Below are 23,478 nucleotides of genomic sequence, written 5' to 3'. Positions count from 1 at the left end.
GGCATCGGCGAGTACAGGAAATACAAGAAGCAAGAGAACGAAAATGATATGAGGCTGCGTGTGTGTGTGAGATAGAGAAAGTGTGATAAAGCTGCAGAATTAATGAGCGAGCGAGGCAGCGTGAATGTGTCGGGGGGGTGAGAGAGTGGGGAAGAGGGGTGGGAATAAGGGAAAGGAAAAGGTCGGTGTGTGCACCGTGTCCGCTGAAGAATTTATGAGCGGTGTTAAGACTCATCTGTGGCATCATACAGCTTGAAATGGCCGTGTGGGTTCAAGGAACACTGTGTTTGAACCAGGCCGCGCTCACCTGTATCTGCTCATCCTTTCTGCTTCTGCTCCGTCCCCATTGAGATGTTTTCAAATGCAAGATCTGTCAGTGTGACACGTTCACTGTTAAGTCAAGAGAAAAACCTGAATACAGAGAATGAGATCTTTTTTTAAAGGCCTTCAAAATTGCTAAAAAGTACAGACTGATAATCTACTTTGTGTCATTGTCAAACCCTCATGACAAAGTGAAATGCAACACTCGAAATTTAAAACAAAACACGATACAACCAAATACATACATTTGAACTTAGATGAACACGTTTAGAAACAGAAAATGATTCTAAACTTTTCTGCATTGTTTAATTTGTACAACAAGAGCGTTCTTATTGGCCAACACCAGTGCCCTTACCAATATGTTTGCAAAGGGCTCATATCAACTGATTTTTATTGGCCACCCACTCTCAGGCGCCTATACCAATACTGGTTAGTTCCTCCCTCTTGTGAAACGGATTTCACAGGATGTTGGAAACGCTTCTCTGAGGTTCTGCTCCGAGTTGACATGACGACATCACATGATTCCTGCAGATTTGCACATTATCAAAGTGAGAGGCGGTGGTTTAGTGGCAGAAACTTGGACTATGGGCAGAGAAGGTCTCTGGTTCGTCTCTGGTTCGACTCCACGGAGAGACAACAAAAGACGAACCTGGATTGATCTGTCCAAAAATCCAAGAGTCTCCCTACCTTGTCTAGTGCCATTGAGCAAGGCACCTTACTCCCCCAACATCTGCTCCCCGTGCGCCGTACATGGTCGCTCACTGCTCTGTGTGTCCTGCACCAGATGGGTTAAAAGCAGAGATTACATTTTCCTACCTGCATGAGTGTGCCTTTGCATTTCTGTGCATGTGTTTGGGACTAATAAATGCATCTTAATCTTAATCTTAATCACTGTTCTACTGGATCCGGATCTGGGGACCAGAAAGGCCACTGAAGCTGAGCTTGTCATGGTCATGACACCAGTTATTATTTGTGACATGAGACATTATCATGTTGGAAGTGGGAATCAGGAGATTGTAAACTGTGCTCATCAAGGGACGCAGATGGTCGGCAACGATACTCCAGGTAGACTGTGGCCCTCAAACAATGACGGATTGGTATTGAGGGGCACCAAGCGTGAGCCAAGAAAACATTTCCCACACCATTAAACCACAATCCCCGGCCTGGACCGTCAACACAAGGCAGGTTAGGTTCATGGATTCATGCCGTTGGCCCCAGATTCTGACCGGACCATCTGCAGCCTCAGCAGAAATCCATCAGACCAGGCTACGCTTTTCAGTCTTCATCTGTCCAGTACTGGTGAAGCTGTGACCACTGCAGCCGAAGATGTCTGCTCATGGCCGACAGGAGTCAAGGTTTGACATGTTCATTCTGAGACGCTTCTCTGTTCGCCACAGTTGTGAAGAGCAAGTTACCCATAGTCTGCTCCAACCAGCCAGTCTGTCTACTCCGACTTCTGTCATCAACGAGACCTTTCTGCAGAACTGCTACTCACTGGGTGTTTTTTTTTTTTTTCACACCATTCTGAGTAAATTCTGTTGTGAAAAACCCAGGAGATCAGCTGTTTCAGAAATAGTCAGACCAGCCTGTCTGGCAGCAACAGTCATGTCATGGACAAAAGTACAGGGGACATTTTTTTTTATCCACTCTGATGCTCAATGTGTTCAATGAGTGAAGCTCCTGATATCTTTCTGTATGATTTTATGCAAAACACTGCAGCACTATAGCTGGCTGATTGTATAAGGGCATGAATAAACTGGTGCACAGATGGTCTCTGAAGAAAATGCTCAGTGAGGGTTTATCTGCGGCATCTCAGCTCTGTTGTTAAAATGAAAGGTGCTACTCGATTATCAAGATTTCAATGTCACATTATTTTAAATCGACGGCTGTGGATAGATTTTGTTTTCGAACCCGACCCAAACCCCATGATTTTCCCGATTAAAGGCACATTCAGCATATTAAAAAAATCAAGTGGCTATCACAGGAACGGGAACATGACCCAAACATGACTTAAAAATGTTGTCTAATCCATCCTGTGTCCAGTCTCAGGTCAGTGTTCACTCAATCTTGAAATAAACAAATCATTGCATTGTGTAAAGAAGATGTTTCGAAGATTAACTTTTTTCTCACTCTCATATTCGATGTGGGAGTTTGTTCATCCAAAGAAGCAACCTCTCAAATTTCACATGAACTCAAACTGCAGGTAAACCTACTGATGCTGTATAAACCCAAATGAAAACTGACATTGGTTTAACAATATATCTGAATTATGCAGTTGCACAAGACAAGATGTTCTCTAGTAATCCCTGCGTCCTCTGATATGACATATTAAAGGAAATCCCAGGGCAGGTGAGCGTATGAAAGCTAAAAGGAGAGTGGTTAGATGTAAAACCGTTAAAATAAACTAAAAGCTTGTTGCACTCAACTAAAGTGCTGCTGCTGGAGTCTCTCGATGTAATTAACACATTACTGCCATTACTAAAAGTGGGCTTGTGTATAGCTTGGTTCCGGATGTGAAAAGCTGAAAACATGTCCCGGTCTTTCAGAGCATCAGGCAGGAGCACTGTATTTACAATGTACTAATGATTTGTTTATTTTTGCACTTTTAGGCAAAACGCTGCTTAGTGTTCAGAACTTTCTGCTCTGCTGCAGAACGCACAGCACAAATCAATGTGTTATGTGATTTGTAAGACTCTGGAGAGACGTGTCAGTCAATGGAGATCTGTGGTTTTATATTTGTCTGACACAGAGATTAAACAGGCAAAAAATAACTCTGATTAACACTAGAGGATTTCAGCATGATTTCCCAACGAGCCGAAAAAAGGCCAAATGCTACTTGTTAGCGTGATGAGAGAGGCTCGCCAGAAGCATAGGAAGTCCAACAATCCTTGCGCTGATTGGCCAAAGACTCTGATCAGATTTCCAGTCTGGGAATCTAGTCAGGACAGCAGCGCCCGGCTCAGTTCAGTTCTGATAGAAAAAAAACAAAATGCCTTTCAGGTTTTCACTTGTACCCGGGTCAGGTTGGGACAGAAACATTTTGCACTCTATCCCTTACAACTATGATGTCCGCCGAGTCATTTCACCTCACTCCCAGCTTGATGTGTCACTCTGTGAGCAGGATGACATGGAGGAAGTTCAGTAAGACTCTCAGTGTCTCCTCTCACGTGTTTTTGAGATCAAACGACAACGACCACAGGACTCCAGATCACAGGTCAGCAAGTAGTTCAGTGTGAACTGCACAGCGGTACGCCAACTTTACAAGTTGAGCTGGGCTCCATTGGGGAAATCTATGAAGTAACACTAGATTAATTGTCATTAAGAAAAGCTGTTTTTCTCAAGGTGAAACATGATGTGTATCTTTACCTCAGCTGGAGGGACTGGAACTGTCTGTAAACAGCAGACTGACGTAATTGTTCACCTTTGACCTGTTGTCATTTTTCTGTGCAATGAAAGATTATTACGAACACTTTAGGTGGGTGATTTTCACCTCCGGCAGAATGGGGTTTGTTAGTCTGATCATTGATTGTGTCCTGCTGTTGCAACAAAATTCACAAACATTAGCAATTAACTTACAAAAAACACATTACGATTTCAAGATAAAAGCTTATTTTTGCTAAAAGGTTGTAGTCATAACAGTAAACACTTTGATGGGGAAGAAGACAACATTGAGACAAAGGTAAACGCACTTGTGGCTGTGCATGGAAGCAACAGGAGACGTTTAAAGGTGAAGCCTCAGCTGCTGCCAGAGGGGACAGAGTTCAGCTGAAATTCCTGTCTCGCTTCGATAAGCCTGTATAAGAGCTATAGATTTTCCTCCACACCACTCAGGTTGGATGTATTGGTTTGCTTTGTCCACTCTGCTCTGGAAAACATCTCCTCTCCCGCCCACTGGGATTTCATAGTGGAAATGTTGAGGTAGCTCACTAATGACGATTCCATGTGCTGCACGCCGGACTTTAGGTGGAAGAAGAAAACGTGTTGAGTGTCACCATCTCCCTCACCATACCTTGAACACACAAGTGTACAAATATCACCAACACACAACTCAGACTGACTTCAAGGTAGATAGCAGCAGAGTCTTTTCCTCTGACATATACTCTATGCACACATTTTAGATAAAGGAGCTCAAGGACCGACACGACAGAAACGTCTCTCGCTTCTAGAAATAGATAAATACAAGGAAGAGAAAAAATCAAAACATTCTTGTGTGAGACTGCAATCTATGCAGCTATCATTGTGGTAATAGTTACATTTCAGCACTATCGTATATAAACTTTTCAATTGATATGAGGTCTCTAAGTAACAACTTGCATTCCCTGAAGGCAGAATTGAGATATCATGTTCAAGAGGCCGAAAACCCGGTGAGGCCACCATGACCTCTGACCACCAGATTCTAATCAGTTCATCCGTGAGTTCAAGTGATGGGATTGTATAATATTTTAAAGGAAAAATTTGTGGTTTGACCTTGATTTTCGACCATTAAATGCATTCATCTACTTTGAGTGCAACTGAACGCTTGTAACAAATCTGAAGAAAGGCATTCTTCTATTGTGTTCTCAAGAATGGGACGAAAGGGCGGACAACCTGAAAACGTGATGCCTGGGTTCATAGGCGGCATCGCGGCGTGGACACTTAGTTTGACAGAAACTGGCTCGACCTACACTGTCACACTGAACAACAGAAGAAAGCAATCTAAGAAAAACGACTAAATTAGCCTCTGTATCTAAAATTACGCGATTTGTAAGCATGAGGAATCCCGTGGCTCTGTCCACAACAAAAATAGTTTTTTGGTAAATGGTTCAGTTATTCGCCAATAGTGTGAACTGAATAGTGTTACACATTTTCTGAGATACAAACCTACAAAAAGTCAACACACAAGCAAATAGGACTGAAAACAAAAGAGAGAGAGAGAGAGAGAGAGAGAGAGAGAGAGCGAGAGAGAGAGAGAGAGAGAGAGAGAGAGAGAGAGAGAGAGAGAGAGCGAGAGAGAGAGAGAGAGAGAGAGAGAGAGAGACGTATCGGCGTTGAGAGACGAGACAGGCCGTCCCTCTCTCAGATGCAGGATTGCCATGAGAAAAGCTCTCGGCTCCTGCCAAGGTTGAGCGAGCATATTGGAAGAGGACGGGGAAGTGGAGAGTGCACATTGTCTGAAACTCCATCAAACGACTCCTCCGTCTCTCCCGGCACAGCCACTGTGACACAGCGTCTGATGATGGTGGGCACGTGTGTCCGTGTGATCCGCTGTGTTCGTGTGACAGAATTGATGGGCTCACTTTGTGTTTGTGTGCGGTGTGTGTGTGTGTGTGTGGGGGGGAGGGGGGGAGGGGTTGTGCGGTTTGACAGCGGATAGTTGTCGGAGAGCAGCTGCTGATCACAGAAGGGAAAACGTTTTATTTTGCCAAACACCAACACAACCTACGAACACTGACAAAGCCTGTGTGGCATCCATCCCCTCACACTGTCATACATGTTCTTGTACAGACACAAACAGACATGTTATCTGTCATGGAGGGGAACAAAATTACTTTCCCATCATCCCAAATAATGTGTGTGTTTTAATCCAAACATCCATTTCATAGCACTTTGTGGGGAAAGAAGGGAAAACAGCCTTTCAAGTTTCTTAATGAATAAGCTCACTCCACATCCCTGGAAGTTGAGCAGCAGCTTTTTATCGGGTTATGCTATTAGGTGAAGAGGTTTAATGAAAACTGTGATTTTTAAGTAGTGTCCTGGTGGACACGCTGCCGCCAGGCAGCAGCCAAGCACATTTACGGCTTTCTACCGACTGCTCCTCGTGAACAGCTGGAGGTTAAAGTGTTTTTCCCAAAGGCTGTCAGGCTGGTTAGGCTAGAAAAAAAGAAACTCTCCTTAGAAAGACAAGGAGCATTGATTCAGTTCCGGGCGTATGTCAATGGCAGTTGAGCAGTAAGAGATGAACAAGCATTAGTATGCTATATTTTACTACAGAAATGTATTGGTATGCTTACACACACTCCTTACATTTCTCTGATTTACAGTGTTGGGAATAAAAAATCTACATATTTAATATATTAATTTAAAAATGTTAGCTGACCATGTTTAATTTTAGAAATAAACTTGATTGTCTAAATTTGTGCTGTGATGCTCTGCTCGTATTTGTATTCGTACGACAGGTCAGGCAGTTCCTGCTGCCCTCTCTCCTCCCACTCCTCTAAGCGCAATGCATTATGGTAAATACTGCTTGGTTAGTGACCATCAGTTGTTAACTACTACAACAGATGAATAGAATGATCCATTATATTTGTAGACAGGTTTTTGTCCATGCTACATGCTCATCATACCTACCCACCTGTCACCCTACTGTCGACCTTGACTACTGGGAAACTCCCGTAATGCACTGGTCACTTCTCTCCATTGCTCGCTCTCTCACACACATACACATCCACAGACACACAAGTATATTAGAGTTTGAGTGAGCTTTGCGGTTCATTTTGTATTTTTTTATAAACACTACTGTCTTTCTTTTTTTTAAGCATTTTTAACATATGTGATCTAGCTACGATTTCAAATAATGTTTCCCTATGTGAAAAGGTATTAGTTATATTTTCTTAATTTCCAATGACGCACATTTTTAATTGCCCAGGTATACACATCATCGCTTTGTAATATTTTTCTTGTATTTGAAGAGATTTGAAGATTCCAGTGCATGAAAGATGTTGCATGCTTCCTCTGCCTGTATCGGTTTCCACAACTGTTTTAATGTCACCGCCTTTGACACTGCAGGTCCTTTCTTTACCACTAACACTAACCTGGAACATTGCATTTAATTTATCTTATTATAGCTCGGGAGGAGAAGACAAACACGGAAGTTCATAAGTGTATTCACCATGGAAACTAAGTAAATGAACCTGTGCTCCAGCTCCCATTAAACACATAACACAGGGATTCTACATGTTCTGTTCAGTCTCACACACCCTCTAATTGCTGGCTTACTTCTGATGTTGACATCCGCTAACCCCCTGAGTCCTTTTATCAGCTGCAGACAGGTGCTTCACTTTTAGTATCCTCTCATCTCAGTCTCATTTACACTCCCATCCTCAGGGTGTGTGTGTGTGTGTGTGTAGGTGGGGTGTCACTTGGAGACGAGGGTGTCAGTGTCGCAGTGCTTGTTGCAAGTGTGTGTACGCACGGAGACGCCCTCATAATTGTGTGTGTGTGTGTCTGACAAAGATTGAGAGAAAAACACAGGAAGCTTAAGCTGTCATCTCCTTTCTCAACTTTCTTCCCCTGCCAACAAACACGGTTCACCTGTGCCAGTCACCATCAGTCATGTCTGTCCCTTTATCACAGCGCCGAGAGAAACAGAGGAAGAGAAGAACAATGGAGAGAAGACGGTGCTATGCTCTGCAACATACTGTACACACACACACAGACACACACACATACACACACACACGCAGTTTGAACATGACTTTCCATGAGGGGAAATATTCTAACACAATTTTCAATTCTCAAATGTCAACATCACTCTGCCTGTCTGCATGTTCGGATTCGTTCTGCATTGAACGTGACATTTCTGTTCCGTGTAGGTGTCTCGTTATGTGTCGGCAACAATTAACCAGGACGAAAGGAAAAGAGTTCTGACAATTGTAATTGAATATTGTGTTAAAAAAACAACGTCTTAAGTGATTCCCCAGAAAGCAGCTGTTTCCCTCCGACTAAAGAGACCACGTGCATTTATTTAGACAAACCATAGTCTGAACCTTGGGGTAATATAAAACCGGCTAATTTAATAAAATAAAACCTAAATGATTGAATACTTTATTAATTTAAAATCTTTATTTTTAGACATGACCTCAAAAAGCCCTGCAATGAAAACAAAGGTATAGCCATGCCGTTGGCTGTGTTATCAGGGTAAAGCAGCCACACGTCTCAGGTACGACTCCCCCGCGTCACACAAACATAAATATTTGCAACACTTCCTGTACCTGTTTCAAATTAAAAGCACTTTTTTTGTATTGTTGTTAATCAGGGGAGCAGAAGCTGCAACTGCCTCAAACCATATAAACCACAGGCATGAGAATCTAATGACCCGACCGGGATCGCCACGCGGAGCCTCAATCTCCACTAAAACACAAATTAGGAGCTTGTCGTGTTGAACGCGGGTGAAATTAGGCCCCCGAAATAAAGAGGGGGGCAATTAAATTAAATGTGCAGCATCCAAATAATTATATCGCATATCTAACCGAGATTAAAACATATCACTTCAGAGAGACCTCTTCTGTGTGCAGCTGCATAAACAAACGCTCGCAGGCAGAGAAAATCACCTACTCATTACTCGTGTTGTTTATCCTTCATGGTTTATTTGACTAATCCACAAAGAAGCCTGCCAGAAATCATCTTACTGTCGACTTCTATACAACTTTACAGCTTTATGCACAGTGTATGAAATTATTCTCATTAGAGGAGAATATTGAGGAGAGTGTTTTTCTGCAAGGGAACTATCTCCCCACTGTACACTAAATCTATTTATCTATTTCTAGCCCTAAAATAACTTGTGAGGACACCGCAGACAGTCTCTTTAATCCAATTCCGAACTCACTGTTCACGGCTTCAACACAATAAAAAGAGTCGCTTGTCTCCGCTCGAGTTTTTGCTTGTTTTGCTTGATGTTTTTCAAGGATTCCAAAAACCCTGGAGGACACGGCACAACTGACTCCCCTGATTCACGCTCACCGCTCACTTTGGTGCCAGCGTTTCCTCCACGAAACCTCCGGGCTGTGCCAACCTCTTCCCACGGGGGGGCAAACCTGAATGGAGAAGTGAGCAGCGGGCGCAGGTGAGAGACCGAGAGGAGGGAAAAAAGGTTAATTGGTTTTGCTGACCATCTGTCGACAAAGGAAGAGGCGGTGAGGGCGGCGCACCTCAGGTTGAATGGTAAGGAGGATTTAGAGGCCCTGATTGGCAGTGACCGGCGCGTTCACCCGTCCTATTAATAGAGCAACTTCATCTCTCAGATTAATTCATTCTTCCCTTTCATTCCCTTCATCCCGCCCCTTCGTGTTTTGTCCTGGCTGCAACCCATCAACCGTTTTCCTGCTGCTCTTTGTGCACTCCATCTCTGTGTTTGCCCTGCACTCTCAAACAAGGTGAACGAGCCACAGATACCCAGCTGAGAGAAAAGGAGAAGTAGCTAAGCGCTGCATTCAGCTCGTCCGAAGGCATCGCCTGGGCCTGATTCCCCCCCCGAGGGCCGGCTGTGTATACCTGCGAAAACCCTGGGAAGCTCTCTTGTCTGCACAGCTCCGCCAAATGTGGGTATTTCTATCAAATAAGGGCCCACTCACACAGACCGAGACAGAGACGGTTATCCCACGACTCTTTTATGTGCAAGCTGGGGCACGAGCGAGTCACTTCGGTTTGATAAACTCAGGTTATTTCTGTCAGCGAGTTGATAAAACATACCCCCGGGGCAGCAGACTCGACGTCCCAAATAGAACGTGAATCACGGAGCACGGAGCTGCAGCTTTTAGCTCCTGGATTTACGGCTGCCAACGAAAGCCTGTTTGTTGCAGTTCCTGATAAAACCGGATTGCCTGTAGTTGCTGTTTTTTGCGTTGACCTTGATGGTTTAGAGTTGCAGCGCATACGAGAGTGTGTGAATAAGGTGTGTGAAAAGAAAGACAAGGCCACTTCCGCAGACGGGCTGGAAACGACAGATAAAACGTTTGACCCCTTGACCTTCTGTGGTGTCTTTTAATGCTCTTCTGTTCCCCTTGGAGATCAGTGTGAAGTGGATTCACTTTTTAGGGCGTCGGGTCGTAACTCCAGTCTTTTAACAGATGGTAGTGCATAAAATGGGCTTTTAAGCACAGATTAGATGGCTATGAATTCACACTTTTATCACTTGTGTACACCCACTGCACCTCGGCGTATTTATGATTTAATATAATTATACGAGCAGTTTCAACATGTTTAATGATTTCAAGCATAATGCGATGTTGATGTGAAAGACTTAACAGACACTTCAGACGCGTTGTTCCAGAACAAAAAGTTGACTTTTACACGCGACTGCAAGAGATACACAACTTTTCTTCAGGGGGAAGACATCACACTACTCTCACTCCTCGTCTCGCCACAGGAAGCGAAGCTGCTGAGTTATCACCTGCCAGCTTCGTCACGTTCAACTGTGTTTCAGCGAAAGGGAATTGAGTGTTCATGATGAGCTCAGGTGTCAGGAACACGAGTCAAGTATTTAGCAGCTTTGGAGCAAGGTCTAGAAGATAATTACAAAAAGCTGAGACATGACAGCGCTACAATGATAAACCCTTTTTAAAACAAATAAGTTTGACTCATCCTGCAATTAGTGCCCAAAGAGTTTAATTACAATTTCAGAACTTAGTTATGCACTGAACATTACAAGTTTATTCTTCTATTACTGTTTTTACTTGCATGCTTTTTTTTTTATATGGGTGAAGCCTCTTACAACAACACCGTACCCCATTAAAATGACAATAAAGATCTTTTCAAATTGTTTTGTTTGTTGTTAGCCGAAAACGAAGAGATAAAAATACATATTGAGCTGTTGTCATGTAATCCGTTTCTTCACTGTCATAGAAATTTGACGCCAACTTCGCTGTTTTGCTTCAGTCTCGCTTTCACTCCAGCTGCAGCAGAAAGCTGTTGTTGTCGATAAAGCTCCACTGCCTGCACTTCACCCAGCAACACACAATGTTGGAGACTGGTTGGTGAAGGCAGTGGAGCATCAGGCAACTGAAGAACCAGATAGTTTTCATTGTTCAATTATTTACCCGCCGCTAGACAGTCTGTGATCTTATACTTTGATATATAATTGTCATGGAAAGAGAATCTACACTCAAAAAAATGGCTTTTTGGATTTACTTAACAAAGTTATGTCAAGTGGTTCCACACAACTGTGTTAAGTAACTGCTTATGTAAATTATTGTGTAATATAGACTTAATGAAATCAAATACATTATACACAAGGGAATTGAGTATATTAAATTAAACTTGATTTGTTAATTTTATGTAATATTCTTTTATTGAACCTACTTAATACTGTTATGTTCAACTAATTCAAGTTATAAAATTAAATTGAGTACATTCAATTCAACTATATCGGCTAATTTTTATGTAATATTCTTTCATTGAACCTACTTAATACTGTTATGTTCAACTAATTCAAGTTATAAAATTAAATTGAGTACATTCAATTCAACTATATCGGCTAATTTGTATGTAATATTCTTTCATTGAACCTACTTAATACTGTTATGTTCAACTAATTAAAGTTAAGAAGATATAAAGTTAATGCAGTCAAGTTAACTTTAAGTAAGGTAGTTGCATGGAACCACTTGACATAACATTCTTAATTAGATATTAAGCAACTGAACTGAATTTGGCCTACTGAAATGCCTGGCTCTGTTAAATAGAAAAAGAATGTTAAAAAAGTCATCTCACACACACACACTGTCGTCACAACAAAACTGCATTTATTTTCCAGCAAATTGCAGTTGGGAACAGCGAACTGTTATTGCAAGCTACTTGACAAATATCAATTCTCTCATAGCCTCGTCATGTTCCTTTTTCAAAAACTGACCATTATGTGTATACATGTAAAACAGCAATGGGTTACAACACATTTCTCAGGCAATCTCAGCCTACTCTGAATTTTCCTTCCCTTTAGTAATCTCTCAGGAACTATCCTGTTTAGTGTTTAACAAGCACGTACAGCAAAACCTGATGAACAAACAATATTGCTCATATAAGACACAGTTTGAGGACAATGATCTGTCAAGTGACTTGAAACTGCATTGATTTTGCAGCAATTGGCAGTTTGGTAACTATGGAAGCTCATTTCCGCCACTGTGATGAAGAAAAAAAAAGTTAGCATCTCATTATTATGGGATAGTGTCTCAATATTATGACTTAGTCCCTCATAATTATGACTTAGTCTCTCATAATTATGACTTAGTCTCTCATAATTATGAGACGCTAAGTCATTATTATAAGATACTATGCCATAATTATGAGATACTATCTCATAATAATGAGATGCTAAGTCTTAATTATGAGATGCCATTTTTTTTCTCTTCATCAGTTGCGGAAATGGGCTTCCATAGGTAACCGCTACTTGACAGAGAATAATAAAACTGCAACAGTTTAAATACATAAAACCTGAATCCTCGTATATCCTCATGTTCCTCTTTCAAAACTGTCCTTTAACAACATACATGTAAAATAGAAAGGGATTACAAGAATTCTGTAATTTGTTTCAGAACATGTTTACAAAATATTTACTTACATACTTTCAAATGAGAAGCTAAAGTGTATATTACAGCTGAAGTGCATATATAACCATAACACATGAGTTTTCCTCAACCCTTTAGACATCGCTCGGATCAAGCAACTTGAGAGAGCATACGAACAGTTGAACAGTCAATAAAACCACTTCTCCCCCTGCATGGCTCAAAGAGCGCTCACCTCATTCATGAAGTTTGTTCTTCAGTACCTGGACCTTGTTTGAAAGGCGGTTGGTATCAATTCCCATCAGGACTTTTTGAAGAAACTCAAAAGTGTACTTGAGTTCAGGCGGGTAGCTCAAGTTCAGATTATAGATGACCGCTAACAGCAGAGCAGTGGCCGTGGCGGCATCTCCAATGTCCTGGAGCACAGCAACATCCTCAACTATGATCCCTACATCTTCTGGTGGATCGGAGGCATCTGCTCCCTCATGTTTGATGACATAGATCCCGATGGCAGTCCCATCCATCTGTCTCTGGGCATTGTCAAAGTTCACGTCCTTTATCACAAAACAAAATGAGACATTTTATTGAACATAGGAAGGCCTGTGTTGAACAGGTAAATCTATTCATTCTTTCTTTCTTTCTTTACTCCCACCATTAGATTGTGTATTTTGCTGCATAGTTAAAGTAAGTTATATGCAATGCATATAATTTTGTGATCAATTTTGCCATATTATTGCCACTAGGAATCGTATCATAGCCACCACCGTTCCGCTTTAACATACCAATTCTACACTGTTAATGGGACATTTTCTTACACTTACCAGATATTCCTTTATGAGCTTCTCTGGGTCCTCATTGAAATACACAGCCAGTGATTTCAGGTTGCAAACCCTCCTTGTAGCAATGGTGTCATTCTGAAAAAGAGGTAAATGTCACTGTACAACACTTCAATGTCATGAAAGAAGAAATTAAGAATTAAGCCCCCCATACATTGGAGCATTTAGGGAGAGTTTTTTAGTTGAGGCTTAGTAAATGTAAGTGAAAAAGATATCACATTTATTAATTATATTAATTATCAAAATGAGACCACATAGAATAGGCTAAATGTGTGTAATTTGGTTAAAGAGAATAGATTTTGGCCAGTTTAAGTGTTTGTAACCGTTTATTTTTTTTAAACTTCACCAGACATAATATTGAATTTTTATAACTAGGTGTACATTTGACTCAGCACAAATAAGTAAATCCTGGTTACGACTAGACAGAAGTGCTTCGGTGCAACTAATTCCAGGATCAGACTTTGCAAATTCAGTCTGTTTGACGCAACTGCATCTTTGCCCCTTGTGGCTTGACATAATCCAAAGACAGCGATAAAACGTCTGGGATGCCCCACAACATCCCGATGTAAAGAATGGCCTGCTAGACTATCGTCTGAGAAGTCCTTTTTCTCCAATCAAAACAGTAAAAAGAAGATTAATTGATGCCAGATTTGGCACATGCACTAGTAATATTAAACATTTACAATTTTTGCCCCCAATTGTCATGAGAATGAGAGTTTTACAGTTTCCATTAACTGTGGGTACAGGATTGCATAGATTAAGGGGTGATTTTATCCTGACTCAGACATTCATCAAAAACTAATATCTTTTCAGTCGGGTCTCTAGTGTAAAATCAGCAAGACTGAAACACTGCAAAACAACTAATCACAAACCTCTTCAATGACAGCCATGATCTCCGCAATCTTGCGTCCTGCTGCACCTCCCTTCTTACGACAAACTCTGGAGAGCTTGGGAGAGTGGTGGTCAAGTTCTGACATAAACTTGGACAATAGTGCGATGGTGGTAATACGTGTGAATTCTGCGCATATCTGGAAAGAAGAGTTGGGGAGGGGAGACAGAAAACAACTTTTAGCAATTTGACAATAGAGAAATAATAAAAAGCCGCATTAAGACAATTTGTAACTTCAGTAGAGCTCCAATAATGGAAATATAAAAAAAAATTACATTCCAAATTCTGATACAATATTCTTTCAATAATAATTATTTGTGAGTTGTGTTAAGAGTTGGACACTTCATTTTGACTTACCTCACGTTCAGAAAAAAGAGCTGGCCATCTGCTCTTGAATTCTTCAACGGAGGGCATGTCGACTACAACCTCATGCCTCCTGTGGGCAAAGGTTTTGTCCATCTTCATTTTGATTATCTGATGGTTGTCCCTCTTGTTGACCTCAGATAGTAGTTCCAACCTCTCTTTCTCCATACTCTCTTTGTCTTCTCCGGCTGGATAGTCTGGTAAGTAGTTTACTTCGGCTCTCCTGGGTTTTTTAACTTGGTTTGGACTTCTATGCGTGTCGCCTCGTCTGCGTTTCAGGGAATTGATGCTCAATTCAGAGGTTATATTTCTTAGGCTAGTGCGATAATTCGCCATCTTGTACTTTAAACTGATCTTCCAACCATAGAATCCAGTGACAGAACCTTGCTCCTTTAGGCATGCATGCTTTTTAATCAAAGCTTCTGCTACATCATCGAACTCTGCACTATTAGGGTAAGCTTTGTACTTAATTATCTCAGAAGCCAATGACTCTAAAATGGAGGACTTAAGTTTTGGGCTTGGGTTCAGGAAAGTGCCATTTTTTGTATATTCCTGATTGGCCTTCACCAGTTGCAGCTCTACTTCATAAGAGAACTGTGGTATAGGGAAGCTTGCTGGCCAGGCTTGAGATCTCATTGTCGAGGTTGAGGATGTTGACTCAGGAGAAGAGAGTATCTCGGTGTCCGTAGAAGAAAAGGAGCTGGATCCCACAAAGAGAGTACTACCTGCACTTGAAAGAGTCACTACACTAGGTCCTTCCTGCGCATTTTTTATCACTTTAACTGTGCCTAAGTTTTGGAGATCTGCTGTTGAGATCAGATTAAAAAATTCGCCGAAATCAGCGTCCTTGTATTGCAATCTGAAGTCCTCTGCAACTGCACATTGTCTTTGGATCTCAAGTTTAAGGTCGTCTACTGACTCTGGTATTCCAAAAGGCAGGAACAATTTTTTGGAATTGTTTTCTCCCAGGATAATCCGCAGCTTTAATGGGTCTGTCATCCTGGTCCAATCCAACTCTTACTCTATATATAAAAAAAAGTACAAAACAAATTTAGACAGAGCCTGGATAGCAAAACTATTATACAAGTCTCACAATACCTATATGTGGCAAGCATCATCTTCAACTAAACCTCAAATCAAATCTGTAGAACTGAGCTGGCCACCTGTTATTGGCTGGTCTCTGGTACCAGGTGATGTCACCACCTATAAAGTGCAACAGGTGATGACATCATCTGGCAACAGAGAGCAGCTAACAACCAATGAAAATGTTAGTCAAAGTATGTTTAACTGTTGCTTTGCCATACATTTACCTGAGGAATGTATGTATCTTTTCAAAGTCACCATGCGAAGTGCTCCAATTCTGTAGTCAAATAGAGGGTATCGATCTGCCAGTTCACTTAACTCAATCAGAGAAACATTGGTTGGAGATGGATCCAATTGGAAGGCCCGGTAGTGTTCCCTGTACCATGAGGGTATTTTTTTCACTATGAATTCTAACTTTTCTTTCAGCACACACATCTGCACAATTTCTGCAAACTCTGGCAGGCCACCAACTGATCCATGTGCTATTACCATAACACTCCTGTAGTTTATGCCATCAGCACAGACATTCTGGGCAAGATTAACCACGGTAGCATCAGGGTACTTCTGAGTGAAGCCAATTGCTACACCCTCTTTTAGGATTTCAACAGGGACAGTTGAAACTCGTGCAACTTCCAGAGGGTGTTTTTCACATCTTGATGAATGCATATAATGGCCAATCATGAGTTGATGTTTATTTGCCAAAGATTGGGTTATGTTTTTGAAGCAGTTTGTGTGCCTTACAACTTGTTTAAAAAATGTATGTTTTGCTTCAAATCTCATTGTCCACAAGAAAACAAGTGGACCAAAATGGCGAATCATTGATGGATAATGTTCCAGAAAGTGATGTTTTGGCAGCAGTCTTCTTTCTGGGAAAAGTTCTTGGAACCTATATCGGTGCTCTGATATTTTACTCTCCAAATATGCAATGGACTCATTGGTATGGATGGGGCAAACCACCAAATCAACAATATCCTTCAAGTCTAGTATAAGTTGCCAGGCCGGTTCCACCTCTGGTATCAGATTTCCAACAATTAGTGGACACAATCTCAATAGACACCAATTCTCGTGTGCATTGCCACCGATAGTTTTTTTACTTTGAAAGGTACGTGGTAATAAATGAGGGCGATTAGTCTTGTCTCCCCATTTGTATGGAAAAGTCTGAATCATCTGATTTAGAGCATCAAAAGAGAAATACTTCTTGGCTATTAGAACTCCAAAACATTCAGCTAGCTCAACAGGCACTATGCCTTCGAAGAGATCATGAGCAACATCAGGGGGGAAGCCTGAAGTAACCTTAAAGTAAGAAAGGCTCTCAGCTAAAACACATGTATTTTTCACACCAAAACAGTGTTTTCCTTCTTCAAGTGCCCTTGCTACATATACACGATGCAGCTCTTCAGTTCTGAGTTGAAATTGACCAGTTTTAACCTCTTTTGACTGAACCTCTGAGCGTGTGGCAGTACAGAATCTACAGAAATACTCTCCAGAAAAACTTTCAACAAAACCGGCCAATCCGTGAGCTCCAAGATTATCTGCCACTACACACTGGACTGTGCCTTTGATAAATGCTCCTAGATGGTCAATGAACACCCCTTCCTGCTCTAAAGTGACAAGGTCATTCAAAAGGGGCTGAAATATTTTCTGATAGCCAAAGGTCTTTATATCATCACTTTTACATAACAATCCAAGATTAATCGAGGAGAGAGATGAATGAGAACCTGGTGGCAGGTTTCCTAGAACCCAATAAACTGAGCAAAGTTTATGCTTTTTGCGTGATGTCCCCAACGGATTGCAGATTTCAAAATCATCAATATAGAGGCACAAAGATATTCTAAGTTCTTCACCAGATTGAAAATCACTGTTTAGAAAGTGAAGACTATCTCGATAAGATCTATACTGCTCCTGCTTTACTGAATGCTGCTCTGCATGACTATCAACAACTTTATTGATTATGTCCTTCTGTCTGAGTAACTGCTGCAATGATGTCAATATGGGAACATACTGAAAAGTCCGTTTTGGTTGGGATTCGAGTATGTATTCAACCGGATCAACCACATCAAAATGTTCCCTATAATATTGTCTTCGTTTGAAAGCAGTACCTAGTGGGCCATCCTTTGCTACAGCTTTTAACAAAGGGTTAAAAGAAGATAATGAATTAGTCAGTTCTTTAATGACCAGCTGGTCTACACAGAGGTTGTGATTCTTAAAGGTATCTAGAATAACTTTTTTTGTTACAGGTACAGATGCAGAGCTTATCAAAAAATGCAATTCTGTCAGCAGTTCATCAATTGCTGTGCTTGGAACTTGGAAATAGTTTTCCAATTTTAGCAAAAGGGAGGCAAATTTCAGTTCTATGGTTTTTGGGAAATCCTGCGGTTCTGTGTCACTTTCACCATCACCATCTGCATTGGTGTTTCTATCTTCTGAGAGTCTATCATCCACTGCGCCATCGGCTGAAGTTTGAGTTTCACTTGTTTTTACAATGCCCAATTTAAAATCTTTTAAGGTATATGGATTGTGCTTCCTATTTTTATGTGACTTAAAAGTACCATAAACATTTGACTTAAAGGAGCATCCCTCAAACATACATTGCACTGTTTCGTGACTCTTCAGGTGGTTGTTAATGTGACAAAAATATTCTTGCGCTGAAGCTATGTGACTGCATGTACACAACTGACAGTTAAAGGTTACCCCATTCACAGATTTTTGCAAAGTGTGATTACCATGAGATCTGCTTAAGTGACTATGAAGAGCATCCATGTTTTGAAAACACATGGGCAATGAGAATATGCACATGGGTACTGGTTTCTGCGGCCAAAATGGCCATGAGCTAACCTGTAATGCTTCAATAGTAGAAACCTTGTTGACACTGCTTTCCTGCACTGTTTGCACTGCCACATGAATTTCTGTGGGGGAAAGAGAAAGATAAATTAATCACTCATACAAACCAAAAGGTTTGACCATATGTATAAACTTGAAACCAAATAGTGCAATATTTCCTCAAAATCTCATATCTTGATATAGCTCATTTCATAACCAGATAATATATATCATGCTATAGCACATTTTTGTAGTAAATGTAGTGAATGAATAGTCTATATAAAAGGATCAGAAGAAAAGGCCTACTTCTTATTACAGTTAGAATTAAAAGGACTAAATACCTGACCAATACAAGGGATTGACTCATATTTGCTTATTTCTCATTTTATAAAAAAAAAAAAATTCAAATCTTCTATTAAACATGTTAACGCTGAAAACTCTCATGCACTGACGGTGAGAATAAAGTTTTAATCGGCAGTCTGTCTCTTTAGGGCCCTCTCTGTGTGCGCCTGTGCCTTGTCACGTTCACTCCATATTTGTGTTTGTTGCCTTCATGCACATTTCTAAAATTCCATCCTGCATCAGTGATGTGTGGGAGAACGTGTAGACGAAACATATTGCGTGATTGAGTGTGAATTTCGACCCAACGAAATAAACGATAGACGTTTTTCTATCGTCACACGACATACATCATATCCACTGATGTGCCAGTTCACAATGAAAAATAAAAATGTGTGCGTTCATTTGTTCCGTTTCATATTGGGATGATTTAGACGTCATACTTACGATCATGTGTTAACTTATTAATCCATGGTGTCGGATCATGTATCCGTGACGCGCCGTCACGTCCCGTGTTGTAATGAGCGTGCACATTAAGTGTAAATGCTGCCTCAAACTCTGAAGTGAATCACACAAACTCTAAGTCACTTCATGTACGGATCAGGTGCTTGTAGGTTAAAGGGAGAGCAGGTCAGAGAGGAGAAGGAAACAGAAACTCCAGCACGGTCCAAACCGCCCGCCTGATCCTTGTGTAGCTGCCAACAGACTCTGTATTTGCACCGGTTGTTTCTACTGTTCTTTAACGAAGTCACTTACCGGCTGCTTGAATGCGTACTGCTCTCGATGTGTCTCTCGCGCTGAGCGAGTGGGTGCAGTCCCCGGGGCTTGTGTGTGCGCATGGTGTGTGTGCGCATGGTGTGTGCGCATGGTGTGCGCACGTGTATGGCAAGCCGGCTTTTCCCGCTATTGGTATTACACATGACGGCCTACACAATGTCGACTTAAAAAAAATAACTCCCGTTAATCATTCGTAAACGGATTCATAAACTTCAGGGTTCACAAAAAATATGATCGTGTTCAATGCACAACACTGGTCATATCGCACAACTCTCTGAGACCCGATGAAATGAACACGCAGCTTTGTAAAACACACAGGCCTCGAGACTTGGTTTGCAGATTTACTCATAAAATCTAATGAAATGATGATTCTAAAACACAAGATGTTATGCTGACTTTCTATGTTTAAATGTTTTAGCGGCACCATTTATAACTAAAAACAATGAAAAAAAGTAAAATACTTACATGCTTCACAACCACAGTCCATGTGCCAAAGTGAGCGAAAATGGCGTAACACCTGGTGGAAGTACGGCGTATTACGGCGTCGATAGAGGGACAATCTTCAATAAACGGAGAGTCTATCGCGTTTTATTCAAGAATGTAGTGTTGACACAATGAAAAGCTGTTGAGTAAAACTGCCATTAAGCATTATTTCGTTCAAAAACCACAACTGACTAAATTAAACTTAGCAAACCGCACTTGTTTAGTAAATCCGATGAAAGAGGATTCTTTAAACCCAACAATAGTGAGATTTCATTTTTTTGAGTGTATTTGTACAAAAACACGGATTTTTCTCACTTTAAAACCTTTGCTAATTTTAGAGAGAGGGCCTTTGCTGTGTTGTAACAAATCCTGTTATGGTGTAGGCCAACCGACAAATCCTCTACTGTAAACACTCATTGTTTGAGAAAACTAATCAATAATGCATTTCCGACACTTGATGACTCTGCCGCGGGGAGGATTCTAAAGGCTGTAAAGTTTAAAGTCTCCCCCCCCTCATCTCCACAAAAAATGGCACGGCTTAATTTTCTACAAATACCTCTGGCAGAGCGAGAACATGTTAAACAAGTACAGTTTAGACATAATTAACACTGTTTGTCTCCATTAAGGCACACAGATGAATTAAATATTCAGAATATTAAAGTAGGTTTACACACAAACATGTGTTAAACATTTACCGTGATCAACATATTGTTGTATAATGTAGATAAAATGTTAATTTCACCCAAGCAAATCTGATAAGTGCAGTTAGCTGGCTTAAGTTGTTCACTGAGTTAATTGGACAAATGAGCATGGGATAGAAATTATAAATATATTAAACGTAATATTATGTGCTTACATTTAGCCTGATGAGTGCATTTAATTGTGTCAGGTTTTCTAACGTCAGCCGAGGAGACTTTGAAAAACTTTTGAAAAGTGGTTCAGTGACAATGAGGAAGTCTTTAAACAGAAAGGTCGAACGAGTGCGTATGAGCTCCGTCCGCCAGGACATTGCCTCAAACTGAAAACCCAGAGGACGGCCCGACTTGAAAAGCTGTTTATTATGCTGCTGCTTTTTTGGTGCCGTGAGGGTCAAGGAGTGACGGAGATGCACTTAGCCTGCAACAGCCCGGAGGGCAAAAGAAGGGAAAGTTGATGAATGACGAAAACTGTCTGACAAATGTCTTTCAACTTAAGGAGCATCAGGTTTTATTTTTAGCACCAGCAGAGGTAATTAGTCAGTGACACAGGAGGGAGAGAGAGAGAGAGAGAGAGAGAGAGAGAGAGAGAGAGAGAGAGACAGGGGGAGGCCAGAGGAACTTAAACTAGATTCAACTAAATAATCTGCAGACAACACAAAAGTGATTCACAATGAAAACTAGTAAGATTTCATACAATGCAATTTCAGATTTCAGAGAGCGGGAGACACAATCTGTCAATGGGAATTTTCCAGATAACATGTTGGATGAAAAAACGAATGACAATATGAGCTAGTTAATCTACGTCAGGTTAATTCCGTAAATCTTAAAATTATATCTTTATCAACTATGTTTTAAACATCTATGTCAATCACTGCTTTGTTTATCTTGAGTATGCAGACTTAAAGATGGCATCAGGTTATTCTACTGATCAACAGGGTGCCGGCATTACACTGATGACAGGATGTACTGCAGTGCAGCAAATTTAAGAAGAAAATACAAAACTGTAAAGGTACTCAGCAGAGCACATGAACTCCACCGAGGTCAAACTGTCCTTATGAGAAATTTAAATTAACCTGTTTTTATTTAGATCCCCACTAAATTGAAAACACTCGTTTTCTAGAGTCCCCAAAACGGTTCTCTGTGAGAAATAAAGGAAATTATTCACAATGTGAAAGAAAGTGATAAACTAAAACCAAAGGAAAGGTTATGAGGCTGAAAGGTTTTCATCACATTTGTTTAACTTCAATGATACAAAGTGCATTTTTGGTGACTATCATTTAATGTGAACATAATCAGGATGCAGCTAAATGGACTCAAAATAAAAATTTGATGGGAACATAATATGATATTCTGCTAATTCACAGACATGTAATGATTTCCAATAAGACTAAATACTAAAGGGACCAAGTCAAACATTAGCATCTTGATGATCAAGGCAGAAAAAAGAACACTTACCCCTGATAATATAAAATACAATATTAGTTACAATACATGTTTGACTTCTACAGAAGAAAAGTGTCTAAAGATGAGGATCAAACTAACAATGATAAACCAAAGTCCATTTTAGCATCTTAAATTAGCAGATGAACCAACTGGGAAATCCATTCCATAGGTTCATTGTTTATTTTTGTAATGCACACAACGTCTGCATGTGGAAATGTAAAGACAAACAACATGTATGATACATGCAGCGACCTGCTGATACAAGGCTGAGTGTAAATCAATACCCAGCCGCATCAGGGAGCACGTCATTAGCAGCATATATGTGGAGAAACAGACGGACACATATTGGATCCAAACTAAATCGATGTCAGGTCTGATGGAGATAGAGCTGGAATGTGATGTTTCTGGTGCGTGGCAATAAAACGCGAATGGGCAGGAAATAATTTGTGGGAAATGTAGGAGAAATCACAGAATGTTACACTGCATGGGTCCCGTGAGGGTGATAAATGGAACCTGTCACTGGCTTCAGTCCTGAATGTGAAGTTTATAGTTTGTTTATAAGCTGAATAAACTCTGAAACACTGTCACATGATGCAAATCAGTTTACAAATAATGAATCTGTTACTGGGACGGCCGTAAAGAAACATTCAATATAAAAAACTTCATTTGTGTGGCACTTTTCAATAAAAGTAACAAAGTGCTTCCCAACAAATAATATAGAATTCACCAAAAAAGTTAAGAAATAATCATAACAAAGACACAAATAATAAAGTAGAGTAATATTTCATCGGTCATCTCCTCTGGAATAGAGAGGACATTTAACACTGGATAACTTTGACCATTATTCTAAGCCCAGCAGTCTGATATTGATTGTCAGGGATGGTAAATATGTGGAGCTGCTGAATCCTCTGACCTTTCAGTTTATAACCACTGAGAAGTCCACAGAGACATCAACTGGAGAACTGAGTCCAAACTCTGACTCCCAGAAAAACTCTGATTTCAATTTCTAATCGTAAGTTTAAAGTGCAAACACACAAGACTGTTGAGTAGCTTAACTAACGTCTCTCATTTGCTCGACACATTTTTAAACCGATCATCCGTATTTATTATACTGGAGGTTGCCATGGTTATTGCCATGTTCCTTTATATGTAATGGTTGTTATGTGTAGATAATT

At 40.7% G+C, this 23,478-nt stretch overlaps 1 protein-coding gene across 1 annotated transcript; it reads right to left on the bottom strand.

The window, feature by feature from the left end:
• Positions 1–12,409: 12,409 nt before the first annotated feature.
• On the bottom strand, positions 12,410–18,830 carry LOC133969166 (uncharacterized). Its single transcript, XM_062405455.1, has 5 exons — positions 18,579–18,830; positions 14,655–15,682; positions 14,281–14,436; positions 13,394–13,486; positions 12,410–13,126 (listed from the first exon to the last, which is right to left on the bottom strand). The coding sequence occupies exons 2-5, from the start codon at positions 15,657–15,659 to the stop codon at positions 12,809–12,811; spliced, it is 1,572 nt and encodes a 523-aa protein (XP_062261439.1). The 5' UTR covers positions 15,660–15,682; positions 18,579–18,830; the 3' UTR covers positions 12,410–12,808.
• Between the last annotated feature and the right edge of the window lie 4,648 nt (positions 18,831–23,478).

The sequence above is a fragment of the Platichthys flesus genome, chromosome 15 (genome assembly GCF_949316205.1).
Source record: "Platichthys flesus chromosome 15, fPlaFle2.1, whole genome shotgun sequence".
In the NCBI taxonomy this organism is placed as follows: Eukaryota; Metazoa; Chordata; class Actinopteri; order Pleuronectiformes; family Pleuronectidae; genus Platichthys; species Platichthys flesus.
This window is presented reverse-complemented; position numbering and strand designations above follow the sequence as displayed.